This window comes from Oncorhynchus keta, chromosome 17 (assembly GCF_023373465.1).
Source record: "Oncorhynchus keta strain PuntledgeMale-10-30-2019 chromosome 17, Oket_V2, whole genome shotgun sequence".
Classification (NCBI taxonomy): Eukaryota; Metazoa; Chordata; class Actinopteri; order Salmoniformes; family Salmonidae; genus Oncorhynchus; species Oncorhynchus keta.
In genome coordinates, this window is record NC_068437.1 from 15,004,345 (window position 1) to 15,023,960 (window position 19,616).

At 42.9% G+C, this 19,616-nt stretch overlaps 2 protein-coding genes across 3 annotated transcripts in view; one reads left to right on the forward strand and one right to left on the reverse strand.

The window, feature by feature from the left end:
- Window positions 1–9,382: 9,382 nt before the first annotated feature.
- LOC118396495 (fibulin-7-like) lies at window positions 9,383–15,210 on the forward strand. Its single transcript, XM_035790740.2, has 7 exons — window positions 9,383–9,671; window positions 10,745–10,907; window positions 11,110–11,280; window positions 11,533–11,748; window positions 13,157–13,294; window positions 13,584–13,719; window positions 14,159–15,210. Exons 1-7 carry the CDS (start codon window positions 9,600–9,602, stop codon window positions 14,517–14,519), a joined length of 1,257 nt encoding a protein of 418 aa, XP_035646633.1. The 5' UTR covers window positions 9,383–9,599; the 3' UTR covers window positions 14,520–15,210.
- Window positions 15,211–16,360: 1,150 nt separating this feature from the next.
- The window catches only part of LOC118396221 (Golgi apparatus protein 1-like), a 47,467-nt gene continuing 44,211 nt past the window's right edge, over window positions 16,361–19,616 (reverse strand). For both annotated transcript variants that reach the window (XM_052465529.1, XM_052465527.1), the window contains one exon: window positions 16,361–19,329. In XM_052465529.1, coding sequence (XP_052321489.1) covers window positions 19,162–19,329 — 168 coding nt within the window. In that variant the 3' untranslated portion in view covers window positions 16,361–19,161. The remainder of the gene's footprint in view (window positions 19,330–19,616) is intronic.

The window sequence follows — 19,616 nt, forward strand, 5'->3', positions numbered from 1 at the left end:
AAAGCTCCATCACGTCAGAGATCCTCACGCCCTCCCTCCCCTCACCACTGTCAGACTAGACACACACACACACACACACACACACACACACACACACACACACACACACACACACACACACACACACACACACACACACACACACACACACACACACACACACACACACACACACACACACACACACACAAACACACACACACACACACAAAAACACACACACACACAGTCAGACTTGATTTGCCATAACGAAAACCTTTATCAACCACTACAAAAAATGGGTTGATTATAAACCACAAAGTAATTCACATTTCCTGCTGTAGCAAACCGTCTCAAAATAACATTCTACATTTGTACACATACACACAAACACACACACCAAAGCCGACTTTAGTGCTGGCAAAGTCGGGCATAAAATTTGTGCCCCGCCAGTTTTGTTTCCCCAGAAACATAACAAATGGGATATCAATTACAATCCCGGTTTTGTCAATGTAGCGTTTCGGGCCTGCCAGTAGTGCAGACCGGGACAGAGGCTATGCCGGGTGTGCGCTCATGATCTGAAGAGGGGGAAGGTGGGAGGGGGGATGTAATAATGTACTATTTAGTAGTTCATATCCCTAAATGCCTTTTAATTGGGCGGAATGTCATCGCCTTCATTGATTGTTCAGGAAGCTCATCGGATCCCAGCCAGGGCGGGTTCAAATGTACTTTTTTTTCTCACAGAGAGGGAAAAGCTGTTCACTTTTCCAGACAGTTAGTAATAGGCTAGATAGTAGCTACTAGCTTCATTAAGTTTTGGTCACCATGAGATTAATAATTATAGCAAGCTAATCAGCATGGATATCTGAAAATGGTTGTGCACAGCCAAGCGCAAAAAAATGGAGGACCACTAAGTCGAGTGCAATGTCGAGTTCACCGAGCGGCCTGCTGGCCTGACCACTGAGGTTGAGGAGCCTAGAAGCAAATGTAATACCCGCCCATCCCCACGCTGCCTGCTGACCAACAAGATGGAGAAAAGCCAGGGCCTAGCACCAACAACAGCACTAGGATAACATCCAATGACAATTTTAGCATGTAAATCTTGGTGGGGCAAAAAAATAAATAAGTGGAATGCATGCCTGCAAAGCCACTACACAACACAACAATAAACAATACTTTAATTTCACTATAACAGTGACAAACGGTGCCCACAAACTGTGAGGGTCCTACATAAAGCTGTACCAACAGCAGAATCCCAACAGCAGGCCCAACACCTTACCACTGCTACACCTGGCTATCAGCGGAGTCTTGTCTGGCAGTGAAACAGCCTCATTTACTGCCTTTAAAAAAAACATAGCTGATATGGCTGACTTGCTTAAACAATTGTGGTTTCTAATGTCAATTGAGATGTACAAACTACGGCGCAAGGGGATGAGAAGCGGATAAGAGGCAATCTGTAGTTTACGTTAGTCAATATAACTATTTGTTTAGCACTTTGGAAATGTACAGCGACAGAATTCAGAACATGGGCCGTTCTTACAGTGTTCTCCCTGTACACCAAGTCAGAACCGTAGGATAAATAAAGGGAGCATATACTGTAAGCAGACAATGAAAGCTTTTACAATATTCAATGATTACATTTCTCTAAAACAGGTTATAGGCTACAGTAGAACAGTCAGAACAGTAGGCAACATTTAGAGGGGTACCAGCAACAGTGTGTGAAAACCTTGTGAAGATTTACAGAAAACGTTTGACCTCTGTCATTGCCAACAAAGGGTATATAAGAATGTATTGAGATAAACTTTTGTTATTGACCAAATACTTATTTTCCACCATAATTTGTAAATAGATTCATTAAAAATCCTACAATGTGATTTTCTGGATTTTTTTTCCATTTTGTCTGTCATAGTTGAAGTGTACCTATGATGAAAATTACAGGCCTCACTCATCTTTTTAAGTGGGAGAACTTGTACAATTGGTGGCTGACTAAATACTTTTTTGCCCCACTGTACATATCTCCCTGGCATATTACATCACTTATGAAGCAGCATACAATACATTTTTTTGGACTCACATTGTTCATGCTATGCTCACTTGAACAGGAAGGTGACGTGGCGGTCCTCCAAGTTAACAGTTGTTTTGAGTGCATCATTGACAGCCTGGCCAATGTTGAATGTTTATCATTTTAAACTTGTAAAAGAGCCCCTTAATCCCAGATTTGGGACCACACAGCCACACAGACCACACGCAGTCATTGAATTTGTGATTTCCAAGTTGTTGTGTAATGTTTATGTCCAATGGCCGATGAACACAGATACATTTGTCTGTAATTTTTCTTCATTATGTCTATTCATATGACAAGGATTAAAAAGGATTTTCCAGTAGATTGTCGACTTGATTCATGATGATGACTGCTAAATAAGATTGTGAAAGTAAGTTGCCGACATGATCAGTCGAATCAAAGCTACTGTACATATAACGTGATTTGACATAATTGTATCTGTGGCCAATGACTATGAGCATTCTTGGATGGGCACTTCTATGGCAGCAGCCGAATGGCTAAAATTTTCAAGGTCTCCTCTTATACTTGGCAGTGACAAAAAGTCCCCATGAGTGACAGAACACTGAGCCAATCACGGCGCAACACTCCCTATTTTCTGCAGGCTTGCCCAACCACAACAGAAAGCCCTGAGCAAGGCTGAAACACCTGCATTTTGGAGCTGCTTTACTCAAGAAAACAAAAAAAGAGGCCATGTTTGTATGCGGCTTTATTAACTCAATGATATATTATTTTTTACAATGTTTGTAAACTGACATGTGATATGTATTGATGCCAAAATAACATGAAAAACATACATTGTAACATGCTAAAAATGTGGGGCTCAAAACAAGTGTGTGTTGTTCTCGGAATGGGCATTTAATCTTATTCACGGCAGATTCAAGTTAGCAACTGCCATGTAGGACATTACACATCAGCTATGACTGTAGAATATGCACTTAGTTTGACTTAGTTTGCTTTTCTGAAACTCTCCCATACTTAAAACATTGAGCACCTGGCGCTCATTGCGTATTGTCAAAAAATTGTCAGAATTGTAGCCAATAGTTGTAATGATTGAAGTTTAACTTCTTGATGCACCCATCCAGTTAGAGGGTTGATTTTCGTCACCTTCCGCTGAATTGCAGAGCGCCAAATTAAAATTAAAATACTAAAAATATTTAATTTTCATGAAATCACAAGTGCAATATAGCAAAACACAGCTTAGCTTGTTGTTAATCCACCTGGCGTGTCAGATTTCAAAAAAGCTTTTCGGCGAAAGCAAACCAAGCGTTTATGTAAGGACATCTCTCTCAGCAGATAAAACATTACAAACAGCTAGCATCCAAGTAGATTGGTCACGAAAGTCAGAAAAGCAATAAAATGAATCACTTACCTTTGATGATCTTCGGATGTTTGCACTCACTAGACTCCCAGTTACACAATAAATGTTCCTTTTGTTTCATAAAGATCATTTTATATCCAAAATACCTCCATTTGTTTGGTGCGTTATGTTCAGAAATCCACAGGCTCGAGTGGTCACGACCGGGCAGACGAAAATTCCAAATAGTATCCGTAAAGTTCGTAGAAACGCGTCAAACATTTTTTAGAGTCAATCCTCAGGTTGTTTTTACAATATTTAATCGATAATATTTAAACCGGACTGTAGCTTCTTCAATGGGAGAGAGAGAGAAAATGTCTGCTCCAAGCTGTTGCGCATGCAAAACGCTGCTGGAACCCAGCCATCCAATGACGCAATGTGATCTTTCTCGCTCATTTGTCAAAATAAAAGCCTGAAGCTATGTCTAAAGACTGTTCACAACATGTGGAAGCCATAGGAAAAGGCAATGGAACAGAGAGCTTTCAGGAAAAACAGCACTCCCGGGTTGTTATACTCACAGACAATATTTTGACAGTTTTGGAAACTTTAGAGTGTTTTCTATCCTAATCTGACAATTATATGCATATTCTAGATTCTGGGCCTGAGAAATCAGCAGTTTCATTTGAGTATGTTTTTCATCCAAAATACTGCCCCCTACACTCAACATGTTAAGCGATGTCTGTAAGAATCTTTGATAAGATAATGGTGCTCATCCTCTCAAGCTGATATATGCGTGTTGGTAGGCCCAAATTAGCTACAGCTGCATTTTGGATACAAATGTGGTAGTGGGGCACATATCTTTCTTGTGTTATTATATCAAGAAATGGTTGGAGATGTTAATGGCAACATTTCAGATACATTTTTGTATGTTTTAACAGTAGCACGACCAATCTACCCTGTGTTATTAGGGCTCTAAAGCAATACTGGTTTAACATTTTAAATGCCCCCTCAGGCATTTCATCCTGGAGCCGGGCCTGACACACACACACACACACACACACACACACACACACACACACACACACACACACACACACACACACACACACACACACACACACACACACACACACACACACACACACACACACACACACACACACACACACACACACACACACACACACAGTCCCTGCAGACCACACACACATATTCATCACTCACTCTCCATGGCAGAAAAGTAGCATAGTCATTTAAGGTCCAATGCAGCTGTTTTTATCTCAATATTAAATCATTACTGGGTAAAAGTTAAGTACCTTACTGTGATTGTTTTCAATTAAAATGGTAAAAAATAAACAAAAATAGCTTATTAGCAAAGACAAATTTCTAAAGCAAGAATTTAGCTAAGATAGCCTGGAGTGGTCTGAGAGGTAAAACTGAAAACAAACGGTTATTGGCAGAGAGGTTTGGAACTCTCTTTCTTATTGGTCTATTAACTGATGTCACCAAGCAGGCCAAAACACCATCCCACCAAAACAGGCTGACATTTCAGTCGCTCTTTTCAACCAGCTCCAACACTAAAAGGATATGATCATCATTTTTACAATTTAACAGTATTATTCCAACCTCATAGTGTGAAAATACTGTATATACAGTACCAGTCAAAATGTTGGACACACCTCATTCAAGGGTTTTTCTTATTTTTTAAAACTATTTTCTACATTATAGAATAATAGTGAAGACATCAAAACTATGAAATAACACATATGCAATCATGTAGTAACCAAAAAAGTGTTAAACACATGTATTTTATATTTGAGATTCTTCAAAGTAGCCACCCTTTGCCTTGATGACAGCTTTGCACATGCTTGGCATTCTCTCAACCAACTTCACCTGGAATGCTTCTCCAACCGTCTTGAAGATGTTTGCACATATGCTGAGCACTTCTTGGCTGCCTTTTCTTCTCTCTGCGGTCCAACTCATCCCAAACCATCTCAATTGGGTTGAGGTCGGGAAAAGCCAACTGATATTTACACCTGAGGTAATGACTTGCTGCGCCCTCGACAACTACTGTGATTATTATTATTTGACCATGCTGGTCATTTAGGAACATTTGAACATCTTGGCCATGTTCTGTTATAATCTCCACCCAGCACAGCCAGAAGAGGACTGGCCACCCCTCATAGCCTGGTTCCTCTCTAGGTTTCTTCCTAGGTTTTGGCATTTCTAGGGAGTTTTTCCTAGCCACCATGCTTCTACACCTGAATTGCTTGCTGTTTGGGATTTTAGGCTTGGTTTCTGTACAGCACTTTGGGATATCAGCTGATGTACGAAGGGCTATATAAATACATTTATATAGCCCCTTGATTTGATTTGATTGTGGAGGCCAGGTCATCTGATACAGCACTCCATCACTCTCCTTATTGGTCAAATAGCCCTTACACAGCATGGAGGTGTCTTGAAAAAATAATCTACTCCCACTAAGTGCAAACCAGATAGGATGGCGTATCACTGCAGAATGCTGGTTAAGTGTGCCTTGATATCTAACGAAACCACTGACAGTTTCACCAGCAAAGCACCCCACACCATCGCACCTCCTCCATGCTTCATGGTGGGAACCACACATGGGGAAATCATCCGTTCACCTACTCTGCGTCTCACAAAGACACGTCGGTTGGAACCAAACATCTCAAATTTGGACTCATCAGACCAAAGGACAGATTTCCACCGGTCTAATGTCCATTGCTCGTGTTTCTTGGCCCAAGCAAGTCTCTTCTTCTTACTGGTGTCCTTCAGTAGTGCTTTCTTTGCAGCAATTTGACCAAGGTGGCCTGATTCACGCAGTCTCCTCTGAACAGTTGATGTTGAGATGCGTCTGCTACTTGAACTCGGGCTGCAATCTGAGGTGCAGTTAACTCTAGTGAATGTGTTCTCTGCAGTATAGGTAGCTCTGGGTCTTACTTTCCTGTGGCGGTCCTCATGAGAGCCAGTTTCATCATAGCGCTTGATGGTTTTTGAGGCTGCACTTGAAGAAACTTTCAAAGTTCTTGAAATGTTCCTTATTGACTGACCTTCATGCCTTAAAGTAATGATGGACTGTCGTTTCTCTTCGCTTATTTGAGCTGGTCATGCCATAATATGGAGTTTGGTATACCACCCCTACCTTGTCACAACACAACTGATTGGCTCAAACACATTAAGAAGGAAATAAATTCCGCAAATGAACTTTTAACAAGGCACACATGTTAATTTAAATGCATTCCAGGTGACTACCTCATGAAGCTGGTTGAGAGAATGCCAAGAGTGTGCAAAGCCTTCATCCAGGCAAAGGGTGGCTACTTTGAAGAATCTCACATATAAAATATGTTTGTTTAACACTTCTTTGGTTATTCCATGATTCCATGTTCGTTATTTCATAGTTTTGAAGTCTTCACTATTATTATACAATGTAGAAAATATTCAAAAATCAAGAAAAACCCTGGAATGAGTAGGTGTCCAAACTTTTGACTGGTACTGAATAAAACACAGGAAACATTTTATTCTGCCCCGGGCCTGACAGTCAGCATGACAGTCTCTCAATGTAAGTGCATCTAATAGCATAAGAGCGGTGAGGAACGTGTGATTACTCTACTGTTGAATGTAAATGTATTGGAAGTTGTATTGATTTAATTGTAGAGAGCTTACTTGAAGACTGTACAATGATCTGAGGATATCAGGAACTGCTTCATTCTCATTCTCTTCATTCTCAGTTCGGTTACATATAGTACACACTGTACATCTCAACGTTTTAAGAAACAGACACCTACACATTACACGCACACACACAGAGGGAGAGAGAGAGAGAGAGAGAGAGAGAGAGAGAGAGAGAGAGAGAGAGAGAGAGAGAGAGTTCTCAAGTTCTATAAAAGCAGCCATCGCACGACTGCACCCTGTCGAGCTAATGAGAGAGACCATCAGCGAACTCCATTTTAATTAGAAAATCCATTAAATGATTACATTTTAATTAATCTCGTCCTATCTAATAAGGATATGATGATCTTGGGTGGATTGTGCTCTCTTAGGTTAATTTATTTATCTACGAAGTTTACCCCCGTCAGCAACCCCTTATCATTACTACACTTACAATGAATTCCAATGAGGATATGCTGCTGTAGTATCAGCTCAAAAGCATAGCATCTCTGGACTAAAACTAGGCTGAAAGACAGTTTCATTGAAGGCAAACAAGTGAGTACAATATAGTAGAGATCACCTTGTTCTTGCTTTGTGTGTGTTTGATGGTTAAAACATTGTCTGTAGCCTGCGCAACCATGTTTTATCACTCCAATGATTCACAGTTTCAGAAGGAAAGACAGTCTTCCACCAATCAGCACCTATGAGAAACAACACAAACCTACTTCATTACACAGTAACGCACCCACAAATCCACCAACGCACTGTATAGAAAACAACATACAGTACATCCTCATCATGGCTCTTCAATAAAGAGAACCGGCAAACAGCGGTTTGTGGCTGCAGGCAGGCAGGCAGGCAGCGGTGTTGAGGATCAGTGAACTCCAGGATGGTTCTGTCTACCCCTTCCCTAATTAATACAGCCTCCAGACAGAGCTGAGCGGCTCACCACTAATGGCTTGTCAGAGGCAGCAGGCCAGGGAGCCAGTTAACACCAGCAGCCCCACGATGGGTGATGATAGTCCACTGGGATGGAGAGAGAGGGCTTATTCAGCTCTATGGTCCTGGATGGAACAGTTAGCTAATACACCTGAGCTGCTCTTAATGTATCTAGCTATCTCAGTATTCTCTCAGTCTTGTGCCTATGCAGTGTGTATGTGCGTGTGTGTGTGCGTGCGAGTGTGCGTATGAAGGCCTGATAAAGGTATTCTGTGCGTTAATTGGTAGTGGCTTCCTCCGCTCGCCTGAACTGAAAGTCATTAAGAGACAGTGGTTTTCATAAGAGGATTGTAATTGTCATCCCTTCCTCCAATCGCCACCGGCTGAGTAATTGCATTCTAGTTTGCCATACAATGCAGCAACTGAGTTCAATTCCGCGGGAAAATATTGCTTGCGTTAGCCTGACAGTTAATCCCAATGTCATTGTCCCTGTTAGGCTGTTTCCTATCATGTCCTTTCTAAATCCCCCATTTTATGCAAGCTTACAGGTTCTCCATGCCCTGGAGAGAAGCAAATACACACACACACACACACACACACACACACACACACACACACACACACACACACACACACACACACACACACACACACACACACACACACACACACACACACACACACACACACACACACACACACACACACACACACACACACACACACTCAGGCGCTGGCCCTGCAGACTACACTACACAGATTAATTCTCCACATCACTCATTTAACTCCCCTTTTCTGTGGCTCTAGAGCAGTGGCCTAAGGAATGACAAATGTAATATGGATTTAGATCTGGAGTGGTTGTCTCACTGTAAAATCCAAAATACCATAGCAACTATTCGCAATAAGTCTCTGAATCATATCATGACACTGTCCTCTAATTATAAAATACCAGACTAGTTCTCTGCTACTACTTCAAATCTTCCTAAAGACAGGAGAATTCAGAGCCCTGGATCCACTGGACATGGCACCAAACAACAAGGTGTCACCTTGTGGATATCTAGCACACCGCAACTAAAAACGCAGGGGAGACTTAGCGCATGAAAGATGGAAAGAGTATCTCGCTGGAAAGAGTGAGTACATGGTGTCACGAGCAGCAGTCCGGCCTAGGTCTACCATACTGTACACATTAAAACCATGTTTTTTTTGTGCACAAGATGATGAAAAGATACATTAGCCCATTGAAACCTACCAATTGAGAAACATTGCTTTATAATTTAGCCTTCTATTTTGGTACAATAGTATCCGAAATCAAAGCCACGGTTTTACTTCTATGTAGATGTACGACCCACTACTCTGCTAGTGGTGGATTCAGCTCCTCGTCTTGGCTTTAAAATACCCAACTGGGCGGGGAGAAATGTGGCATCTGCTCTCTAAAAAAAGTAGAGGAGAAATGTTTGCTGTGTTTACTGTTCAGATCGCTGTCATGTTTGAATCAGTCTTACTCTTGTAATTGAAAGAGCATTTATTTATATTTGTAGGCTATTATATTTAAACAACTAAAAACTGTAGGCTATATTAAGGTAACTTCTTTTAATTGGTTTATTTTGTTATTGACCAAGAATCCAGGTGAAAGTGTGAAGAGGATTTTTTCCCCCCATGATTATGAATCAGTTTAGTGTTGTTATGGTGATTTGGGGTTTGCATCATCTCTACATTGCCCATGGCCAGGTGAGTACAACACATGTTCTAGCCAACAGCTATTGCTCTGGTTTTGTTTCTCTTGACTGATTACTTTTTAATGGAATATTGCTTCGATTTTTAAAATTACAACTTTATTTAAATGCTTGCTGCTTTAAAAAAAAAAAACGATTAATTGTAATGCAAAGACATTCACAACTATTGCCCTACTGATATTAAATCCATAATGTATTGATATTATGACGTTGTATTAACAAAAGGCATCTATGGTGAAGTGAATGGATTCTATTTAGTTGAGCATTTATCCAGCTGCATAAACAAGAAAATGTCCATGGCATTCTGACACCTAGGAGCTGCAAATTGTGCCAATAAAAAAAGACTGACCTCCAGGATCATGTTTGCTCTTTCATATTCTCTTATATCAATGCACAGTGCTGTAATTATAGTCTTAACAGTGTAATTGTGTTTGAAAAAGCTATCTAAGTTGAGGCAGAGCCACTAGAAAGTGTTCCTTACACGTTTGGAGAACTTCTCTAATCGATCTCTAATTCCTGACACACTACATTTTCACACAGGTGGGACTTCAGTAATTGGAGCAAAACATTTCACAAGGAGCTCTGACACTGAAAACCTCACCTGTGGACCTAACACCTTTTACTCCTGTTACAGTAAATACTACGTATACATTTTTATTTTGTTTGTGTGAAGTGAGCAGCCACACACTGGTGATACCTCAGTGGGTGTTTCCCATTGAATGGAGCCAAACATGACTGTCTATAGTTTGCACTTGAAATAAAGCACATTTGACATAAAATATCCACTTTCCCCGAGAATGTGCAAGCTATTGACATAGTCCTTCGGGTTTTTAGTAATATGTCTCCTACCACTGATCTGTAATGAATAATGTACTAACCTGGGTAGGTAGGCATCTCTTGTCATGTTGATTTGAATCATTGGAACCCACTACAGTGTTACTCCACAGTAAACTCATTTAATCTTTCATTCACTCACCCAAAGCATTTAGGGCCAATTCCCCCCACGACTGAAATCTTCAAATTGTGGCTGTCTACTGAATGATCTGGACATTGCTGTGCCCCCCACAGGACTGCGCGTCGAGGCATGAGATGCAGAGCTCTCTGCGCCAGGTGGAGAAGTTGCTGTCAGCCCAGGAGGCCTCCTACCTGCAGAGCCTTCGCTCCCTGAGGAAGAGACTGAATGCCCTAATGAATATCAGTACCGTCAAACACACCACCAAGGCGCACAACGGTGAGATACAGTGACTGCTTAGCTTGTCATTTGCACATGGACGTTTTTTTCTCTTTTATAATATATACTGTATAGTTTTGCACTAGCACTTTGACAGTTACTGGACGTACCATTGCCAATGTCTTGTCTCGTGCTTGTCCGTCTGAAAGTGTCACGATTGTCTTACTGTTTGTACTGTGCGTCTCTCCCTCTCCCTGTCCAGCCACCTGTCCTAAGCCTGAGAGCCTGGCTTACGGCAGGAGACTGGGGAGGGTGTTTCGTGTGGGCCACGAGGTGCACTTCGTGTGTAAGGCAGGTTATGAGCTGCTGGGGCCCCAGACCAGAGTGTGTCTGGCGTCTCTGAAGTGGAGCGGCCAGCAGCCCACATGCAGGGGTGAGTCAGAGCCCACTTCTGTCTGTGTCTCTGCTCCCTCCGTGCCTAGAATGATACCATTGTATTATTCTACTATGATATGGTGCATCATTTATTACTGTTGGTAATATTCAACACTAGTGGAGTACTATCTCTGTGTATGAATGGGGAGCCCCTTGTTTAATACTGTACTGTAACGTGTAGACTTTGTCTCATTGCTCTTACTTGCTCTGCTTAGTGGTGTCATATTTATGGTCCCTTTTTGTTCCCCAGTCTTAAACACTGTGAGCAACATCCCCGCCGCCCTTCCCACGCCGTCCTACTTCTCCTCCTCCCCCTCCCCCTCTTCCTCCTCCTCTATCTCTACGTCCTCTGCCCCCCTCTCGGCCTTCGTTCGTCCATCCCGCTGCACCCAGTTCCAGGGCTCCTCCCACTGCCTCTGTGATGCAGGCTTCACCATAAGCGGCCGCGACAGCAACATCTGCACAGGTCAGTACGGCCGAACCTTACCTACGGCCAAACCTTACCAAGGGCTCCTTTAATTCATGTGTTTCACTTTTAAGAATCAATCAGTTCTTAGAACCAGACAATCTTAGAGCTGTCTTTCATGGGATTTTATATAGGAGTGCAGTCAGTGTACAGTTGTGATTTTGGAAGTGGACCCAATACATCAGAGCTTAAAAAATACGTAGCCTGGAGTTTTTTCTATATATACTGAACAAAAATATAAACACAACATGCAACAATTCCAAAGAGTTTACTGAGTTACAGTTCATATAAAGAAATCAGTTAATTGAAATAAATTAATTAGGCCCTAATCTATGGATTTCACATGACTGGGAATACTGTTGATTACAGATACCTTAATTAAAAGGTAGGCGCTTGGATCCAAAAAACAGTCCGTATCTGGTGTGACCACCATTTGCCTCATGCAGCGCGACACATCTCCTTCACATAGAGTTGACCAGGCTGTTTATTGTGGCCTGTGCAATGTTGTCCCACTCGTCTTTAATGGTGGTGCAAAGTTGCTAGATATTGGTGGGAACTGGATTGACGTTGTCGTACACGTCAATCAAGAGCATCCCATGCCCAATGTGTGACATGTCTGGTGAGTATGCAGGTCCATGGAAGAACTGGGAAATGTTCAGTTTCCAAGAATTGTGTACAGATCCATGCGACATTGGGTCGTGCATTATCATGCTGAATGTCGGCGGATGAATGACACGACAATGGGCCTCAGGATCTTGTTATGGTATTCCTGTGCATTCAAATTGCCATCGATAAAATGCAATTGTGTTTTTTGTCCATAGCATATGCCTGCCCATACCATAACCCCACCGCCACCATGGGGCTCTCTGTTCACAACGTTGACATCAGCAAACCACTCACCCACACAACGCCATACACGTGGTCTGTGGTTAGAGGGCCGGTTGGACTACATGCCAAATTCTCTAAAACAACGTTGAAGGCGGTTTTTTGGAAGAGAAATTAACATTACATTCTCAACAGCTCTGGTGGACATTCCTGCAGTCAGCATGCCAATTTCACACACCCTTGAAACATCTGTGGCATTATGTTGTGTGACAAAACTGCACAAATTAGTGGCCTTTTATTGTCCCCCAGCACAAGGTGCACCTGTGTAATGATCATGCTGTTTAATCAGCTATGTGATATGCCACACCTGTCAGGTGGATGGATTATCTTGGCAAAGAAAAAAATGCTTTTTAACAGTGACGTAAACTAATTTGTGCACAACATTTGAGAGAAATACATTTTTTTGTGCGCATGGAACATTTCAGAGATCTTTTATTTCAGCTCATGAAACCAAAACTTTACATGCTGTGTTTATATTTTTGTTCACTGTATATCAGTGATATATTGAGGAACTGTGTTTCAGACATGGATGAGTGTCAGCTGTTCCCGCTGGCACAGCCTGGGCGCCTGTGTATGCACACCTGTATCAACACCCCTGGCAACTACCACTGTGTGTGCCCTAGCGGCTACAACCTGGCCAGAGACAACCGCAGCTGCAAAGGTCAGGACCACAGACCAGACCATTCCACCAATAAGCGCTACCACAGTACCCTGGCCTTAGCTAGTGGTTGTTACAGGGAGATCGTATTTTGATACCACCTCTGATATTGAGCTCTACTAGTGTCCATGGCCTTTGTTGCTTCGTAACTGCAATGGGAACTAATGGTAACTCTGTCATATAATACAATGTCTTTCCAGTAAAACTGAAGCTTTGGAGATGTGACATGGGCTCAGTGGGGACCAGTTTTGGTTACTTGTGTTTCTTTTCTCCCCCCTCCACCTCTGGATAGATATTGACGAGTGTGAGAGCAGACTTCACAACTGCACCCAGGACCAGGTGTGTGTGAATACGTACGGGGGGTTCCAGTGTGTGCAAGTGGAGTGTCCTCGCATCACAAACGCCACGTACATCAAGACCTCTCCTATGTGAGTAACAGCTGTAACAAAAACACCACTTCTATCCGATCTGGTGTCACTATGCTTCCTGTTTTAACCAAATCATGTTATGGTTTTGCACCAAGAGACTGCACTGGTTCGATGGAGGAGGAGATTCCCCTACACTCTCAATCATTTTAAAACAAACATACAATTTAGCTGTTTCTGTGGAGAGAAAAACGTTTTCATTTCATTGTCACCACAGTGCAGCTCCACCCATCATTTGGCTCACATAACCTCATTCACCCAAATTACCCCTTGCTCTAGACAATTCTTTTTTTATTGCTCATACAAATAACTACTACAATTAAGACAGATATACAATAGAAAACAACATTATTACAATGGTTTGAGGAGATGAGTTTGGATGTATTTCTCAATTATATTTACTGGGTGAAACAAGAAGAAACCTCCTCTTCCTCTGTCCCAGGCGGTGTGAGAGGAACCCGTGTGTGATGGGGGACAAGGCCTGCACCCAGGCTCCCAACTCCGTCTCCTTCCACTTCATGCCCGTGGTCTCCAACATGTCCGCACCAAGGGTGCTCTTCCGGGTGTCTGCAGCCCGTGTGCTGGGTGACACGCTGCGCTTCAGCCTGCTGGGGAGTCGCGGCCGCAGCCACTTTAGCATGCAGCGCTCTGACAGGCAGACGGGCACCCTGCTCCTGGTGAGCCCTGTGCAGGGCCCAGCTACACTGGAGGCAGAGGTAGAGATGAGCGAGCTGGAGAGACAAGCCCTGCTGGGACGCTACCTCACCAAGGTCACCCTTTTCGTCTCCCCCTACGGTTTCTAGAGTGATGGAAAGGAAGAAGGGAGGAGGAGGGGGTGATGAGAGAGCACTGTCAGGTGTGGAACTGGAGGAGCAAATCGAACCACTGGGAGAGCATTGTGGATAATGGCGAAGGGGAGGCCTCTGTGTAGATGGGTGTGGGTTTTTGCGGTCCTTTACAGGAAGTCCTGAACCAGCCATACTGTTAATGTGGATGTGTTTTCTCCCTTTGCCTGTCAGTAGAGGGATCATAGTAATGTAAATAGTGGTTTATAAACATTCCTCAGGCTTTAGGCTGCTCTCTTGTTATCACCTTGGAGAATTTGAGGTATTTGTATGAGTAAACCAGAATGGTTTGGTGTGTTTAATTTCAGTGGGGAATACAATGTGTTTCTTTGGGCTATGGAATCTGTAGCTCTAATATCAAAGGCAGACCACCACATCAGCTATAATGCATATACATGAGAAATGTATTAAGCATTTCAGTGGTCTATATTAAATGTTTTGTACATGTTCGGTTTTGTGTAAGGGATTTGTGATTGCAGGTCCTCTTCAAACTATATGTACTGTACCTTTCTTCTTTCTCAGTTGTTACCATTTTGGTTTATTGGATATTTCCTGAATAGTTCATAGAATAAAAATGGATCCATTTACCAATATAGCATGTAATGCTTCACTGTGCATGTAATCAAACATCATATTGTATGCCAGGGCTACATGGATGAGACACTTGTCCCACTCACAAGGGTATTGGGGCTGTCTTGGCCAGTTGATCGATGAGCGTTCAATTAAAACGTTCCACCATCCCATCGCATTGCAGATGATAGGGGCTGGTCCTGGTTTTCTTAACTCCTAGCAACTGGCAAATGTCTCCATCCACCATCCAAAGAACTCAAACTACAATATCAAAAAAAAAAGTCCGATACGGTGCACCTGATCCTTACAGAGTGTAAACTACCTATCCATCCACCCATGTATGCAGAGGAAGGCAGAGTGGGGTGGTTTTGAACTAGGCTGGAAAAAATGTAACACTCCAGTGTCAGACAGCAAACACAGGATCGGTCCCAGTCTCTGGCCTCCACACGGTCATCTAGCCATCCATCTGACCATGACTGGAAGCAGCTGGAAATAACTCCGACATGTGTGTATACACACACACACACACACACACACACACACACACACACACACACACAGAATGTCACAGGTCAGTACTTCAGATGGTCACGAGGCTAGTCTACATGGGGAATGGGACATCATTTATGTCTGTGTACTCTGTATAAGGCCCTTCTTTGTAGAAATGATTTTATTGGGAGCTGTATTATCCAACTCGGACTACTGGGGCAGGTTGAGGTTGGACACATGAAGGGTTAACCACATGCAAGCAGACGAGTAGAGCACAAAGCAAATAAGCGTGTTCCCTACAGACATGTAATTCCCTAATCATATTTAAACATTTTAGCAATTCAGCAGACACTCTTATTCGAAGCAGCAATGTTTTGGTTACTGGCCCAATAATCCTAACCACTAGTCTACCTAGCCACCTCATTGCCTGAGACCATCTCTGGCATATCGGAGTATTCATCCTGAATGTAGTTAGCTACCTTGAATGGCCAAGTCTAGTATAGCCAGGCCCACAGAGCACTGGGTGTGCTTCAGAATTGTTTATCAAACCTGGCTACTCGTAGCCATAGACTAGAGGATTTGTGTGCGAAGGGCTGGAATGAACACAGATCCTTCCTTGTTTGGAACCTAATCTGTGTGGTAATGTAGGTTAGTGTTCTTCTGGGAGACTGGCCAAGCCCTATAACCTCCCTCCTGTCCTGACTCCTGCCAGTCCTGTGCCTACAAAACAGTGGACAACATTATAAAAACCGGCAGACTTTATTAACAAATTGTCCAACTTCATCGGTATAGGACAGAACTTAAAACCAGGGAAATGCACTGTTATTCTGTGACATGGCATAATCAGAGATGAAAGCAAAAGGACCTCCATACATTTATACACAAGAACATAATTACAAAACATATTTTTCATCATAATCTTAATCATATGTTATAGTCATTGTTATAGTAATTACATTTTGACTGGATGAAAGCTTTTGACAGACTAAATTAACAGTAAGTATTGATAGATTGAACTACTCAACAGAATTCAATGCTGTCTTGGTAGCACAAGACAGGAGCGCTGGTATGTAAAAAAAAAAAAAAAAAAACAAATGCGACGAGTTCTCCCAAACTAGGTGTCTTTGTTGGAGTGTTTCCCTTTCACAAGTCTGGGGTGTGACAGCTTGGAGGGGCGCATGTACACACACCTCTGCTCAGTTTGAAGGGGAGTTAGGAGTAGGCTAGCGGCTTCTAGTGTGTGTGTGTGTGTGTGTGTGTGAGAGAGAGATATATATATATATATATTAATGTATGTGGGGGATCCCCATCTGGGATTTTCAGAGTAGGCACACATTGACAAATCTACCTTTTGCATGGTTACAGCGGAGGCCATTTAAATTACATTTATCAATTGTTTTTACAAGCAAGGAGGGAAGCGCTCACAGCTCACACCAATTCAAGAACAAGGCAATGACATAGTAGCAATGAGGGGAAAACTCTACAGACTAATTTACATGGCATGACAGTTTGTTTTGAGAAAGCGATTGTTGAATCATCATGAGAACGCGTTTGAACTCCTCCTTGAGAGTGCTTTCCTCTGTTTGGATTGGTTAAAGTTTAGATCCCACCTGAACAAGTACTTTAGAGTTCAGTAACTAAAACCGAGCCAAGACGCTCCTGGAGTGACAACATCCAGCCCCTCCCCCAAACTCGTCCCCAGCACCACCCGCTTCCCTTAACCTAGCCTCAGTTACCAGGCTTCACTCAAAGGTAAGGTGAAAGGCTGTGGCTACTCTTAACCTGGTCTAACAACAGGGTACTTCACAGGCAATGAAGAAGGCAACAAGAGAACAATCAAATCAAAAAAGGACTCACCAACTTTTACCATTAGTAAACAAATAAATAAGGCTATGAGCAAACAATATCAATGTATATAAATATATATATGGGTATTGGTATATATATATATATATATAGAATAACAGAAAAATGTGCAACGGTTCCAGTATCCTTTCAAACAAAATCTTCACATCTCTCAGCATTAATCTGTATTGTATCTTTTTTTTCTTCTCTTCCCATTCTTCTTGGCCCTTTGTACCACCAACCATTCTTCAATACCAATACCCAATGGTTTAAACCTGCTACCCTACAGGTTTCACTACTTGAAAACCAGATGAGACACTTGTTAGAAGACAGTTTTCAAAAGGAGACTTATCTTTCTGCATCCGTCAGTGTTGTGTCCACTCAGGACAAATTAGACCCTGCTCTCTGTCAAATGCTCACTGCTAACGGAGTACCTTGACAGAAATGTGTGTGAACGCCAGTCTGTTTGATGCAGACCGTTTCTCTACCATTTCCACCCACTAAGTTAGCATCATGCTAACCCCTACCACGGGCCAAGCATGGAGTGCCTGGAGTACCGCTTCAGACTGTACTATCTAAACAGGCATCCATCCTTTCCCACTGGAGCCATCTATGATACACTGCCAGGTCTATCAGCATAATCACAAATAGAGTAATCAATATAATTATCATCAGCTTTAAGGAGTGTAAGACTGATATAATACACTGTAGGCTACAGGACTCCTCTCCCATGAGGCTCAGTCAGTGGAGGACAGTTCAACGCCACACCTGGCAGTCCCATGGCAAATCAGTGACTCTAATACCCATCGGCAACCTGAAGTCTGTCAACCACCTCGTCCTCTCAGAAGAACAAAAATATAATAGAAAAACAGCGTTATTACTCCTCTTTCACAACTGTCAGACACACACACACACACACACACACACACACACACACACACACACACTAATAGTATCAGTACTGAAATCATTGAAAGCCTCCCAGGCAGGCCGTAAGTAAGGAGAGGTTCTTTCTCACATAATAACTCTTCATGCTTACTGAGAACCCACCTCCCCTTCTGACCCACCAACCCCCAACAAATGCAACATTTCTTAAAAGAAAAAGAAATATTGCATCTAAATGAGGCAGAAAAAAAAAAACACTGCAAAAGAAACCAAAAGCAGAATCCAAATCAATAAATAATGCTTATGGCCTTGCAGGCTGGCCTACCCTGGCGGTACAGGTCTGTTAGCGTTAGCTGGTTAGCAGTGGAGCGATAGAGGACTAAAAGGTGGTGGCATCGTCCTTCTAGACGTCTCCTGTAGAACATAACGTGAAGACTTGGCTTTCATCAGTCAGACACTGGAGTGGGGTTGGAGGGGTTATGTGTCGGTCTCACAGTTGGGGCATGTGGGCTCTCACACCAGTGAAACTGGGAGACCAACCACCATAGTTGGAGTTTGGGTAATGTAGGCCAGGCCCCAAAGTGGCCCTCCGACGACATAGCGATGATGACAGGGAAGCTTGAATGGCTCCCCCATAGAGCCCAGTCTCAGGGAGTGACGTGGAGGCTTGGGGGGTAAAAGAGGGGGAGAGAAAGTAGGGGAAGATGGTTTGTACATGAGTCAGGCTGAGGTGGGGGCAGTTGGGGCTATGCTGAGGGAGGGCCCTGTCCAGGTATTTTTTTGCTGTTGGGACCCTCTGAGGCCCCCCTCTCTACCTGTTCTTCTGCTCCTGCATTACTCGCTTGGTGATGCGGCCGCACAGCAGGCCGAACAGAAAGAGAACGCACACGCCCAGGCCAATCATAGCCAGGATGTAGTTCTTGGAGGGTGAGGTCATCACCTGCATGGCCAGGTCTGAGAATCCTTCGGCCGGGGCCACCTGGGAGGGACAGAGGGGAGCAGGTGTGGGTGTCAATCAAATTATAGAAAAGTAGAGAGGTTTCGATGTGAAATTGTGTGAGTTCAATGCTTGACCATAGGAGGGTAAGCATCCACTGTAGTGTTGCACGGTATACCAGTAACAAAGTAATATCTCCATACAAAAACTTCATGATACCAACATTTTTAAATACCGTAGTACTGTTTCATATGATAAAGACTTTTTCAGCCCTACCGATCTAAAGAACCTGCTGGCACCGGTTATAAAATGTGTATAAAGTCTGTTGA

Bases quoted from the DNA above. Each gene is read 5' to 3' on its own strand.
- LOC118396495 (XM_035790740.2), top strand. From the start codon at position 9,600: ATGATTATGAATCAGTTTAGTGTTGTTATGGTGATTTGGGGTTTGCAT. The intron at 9,672-10,744 runs GTGAGTACAACA...TGCCCCCCACAG, and splicing joins TCTACATTGCCCATGGCCAG to GACTGCGCGTCGAGGCATGA. The intron at 10,908-11,109 runs GTGAGATACAGT...CTCCCTGTCCAG, and splicing joins CACCACCAAGGCGCACAACG to CCACCTGTCCTAAGCCTGAG.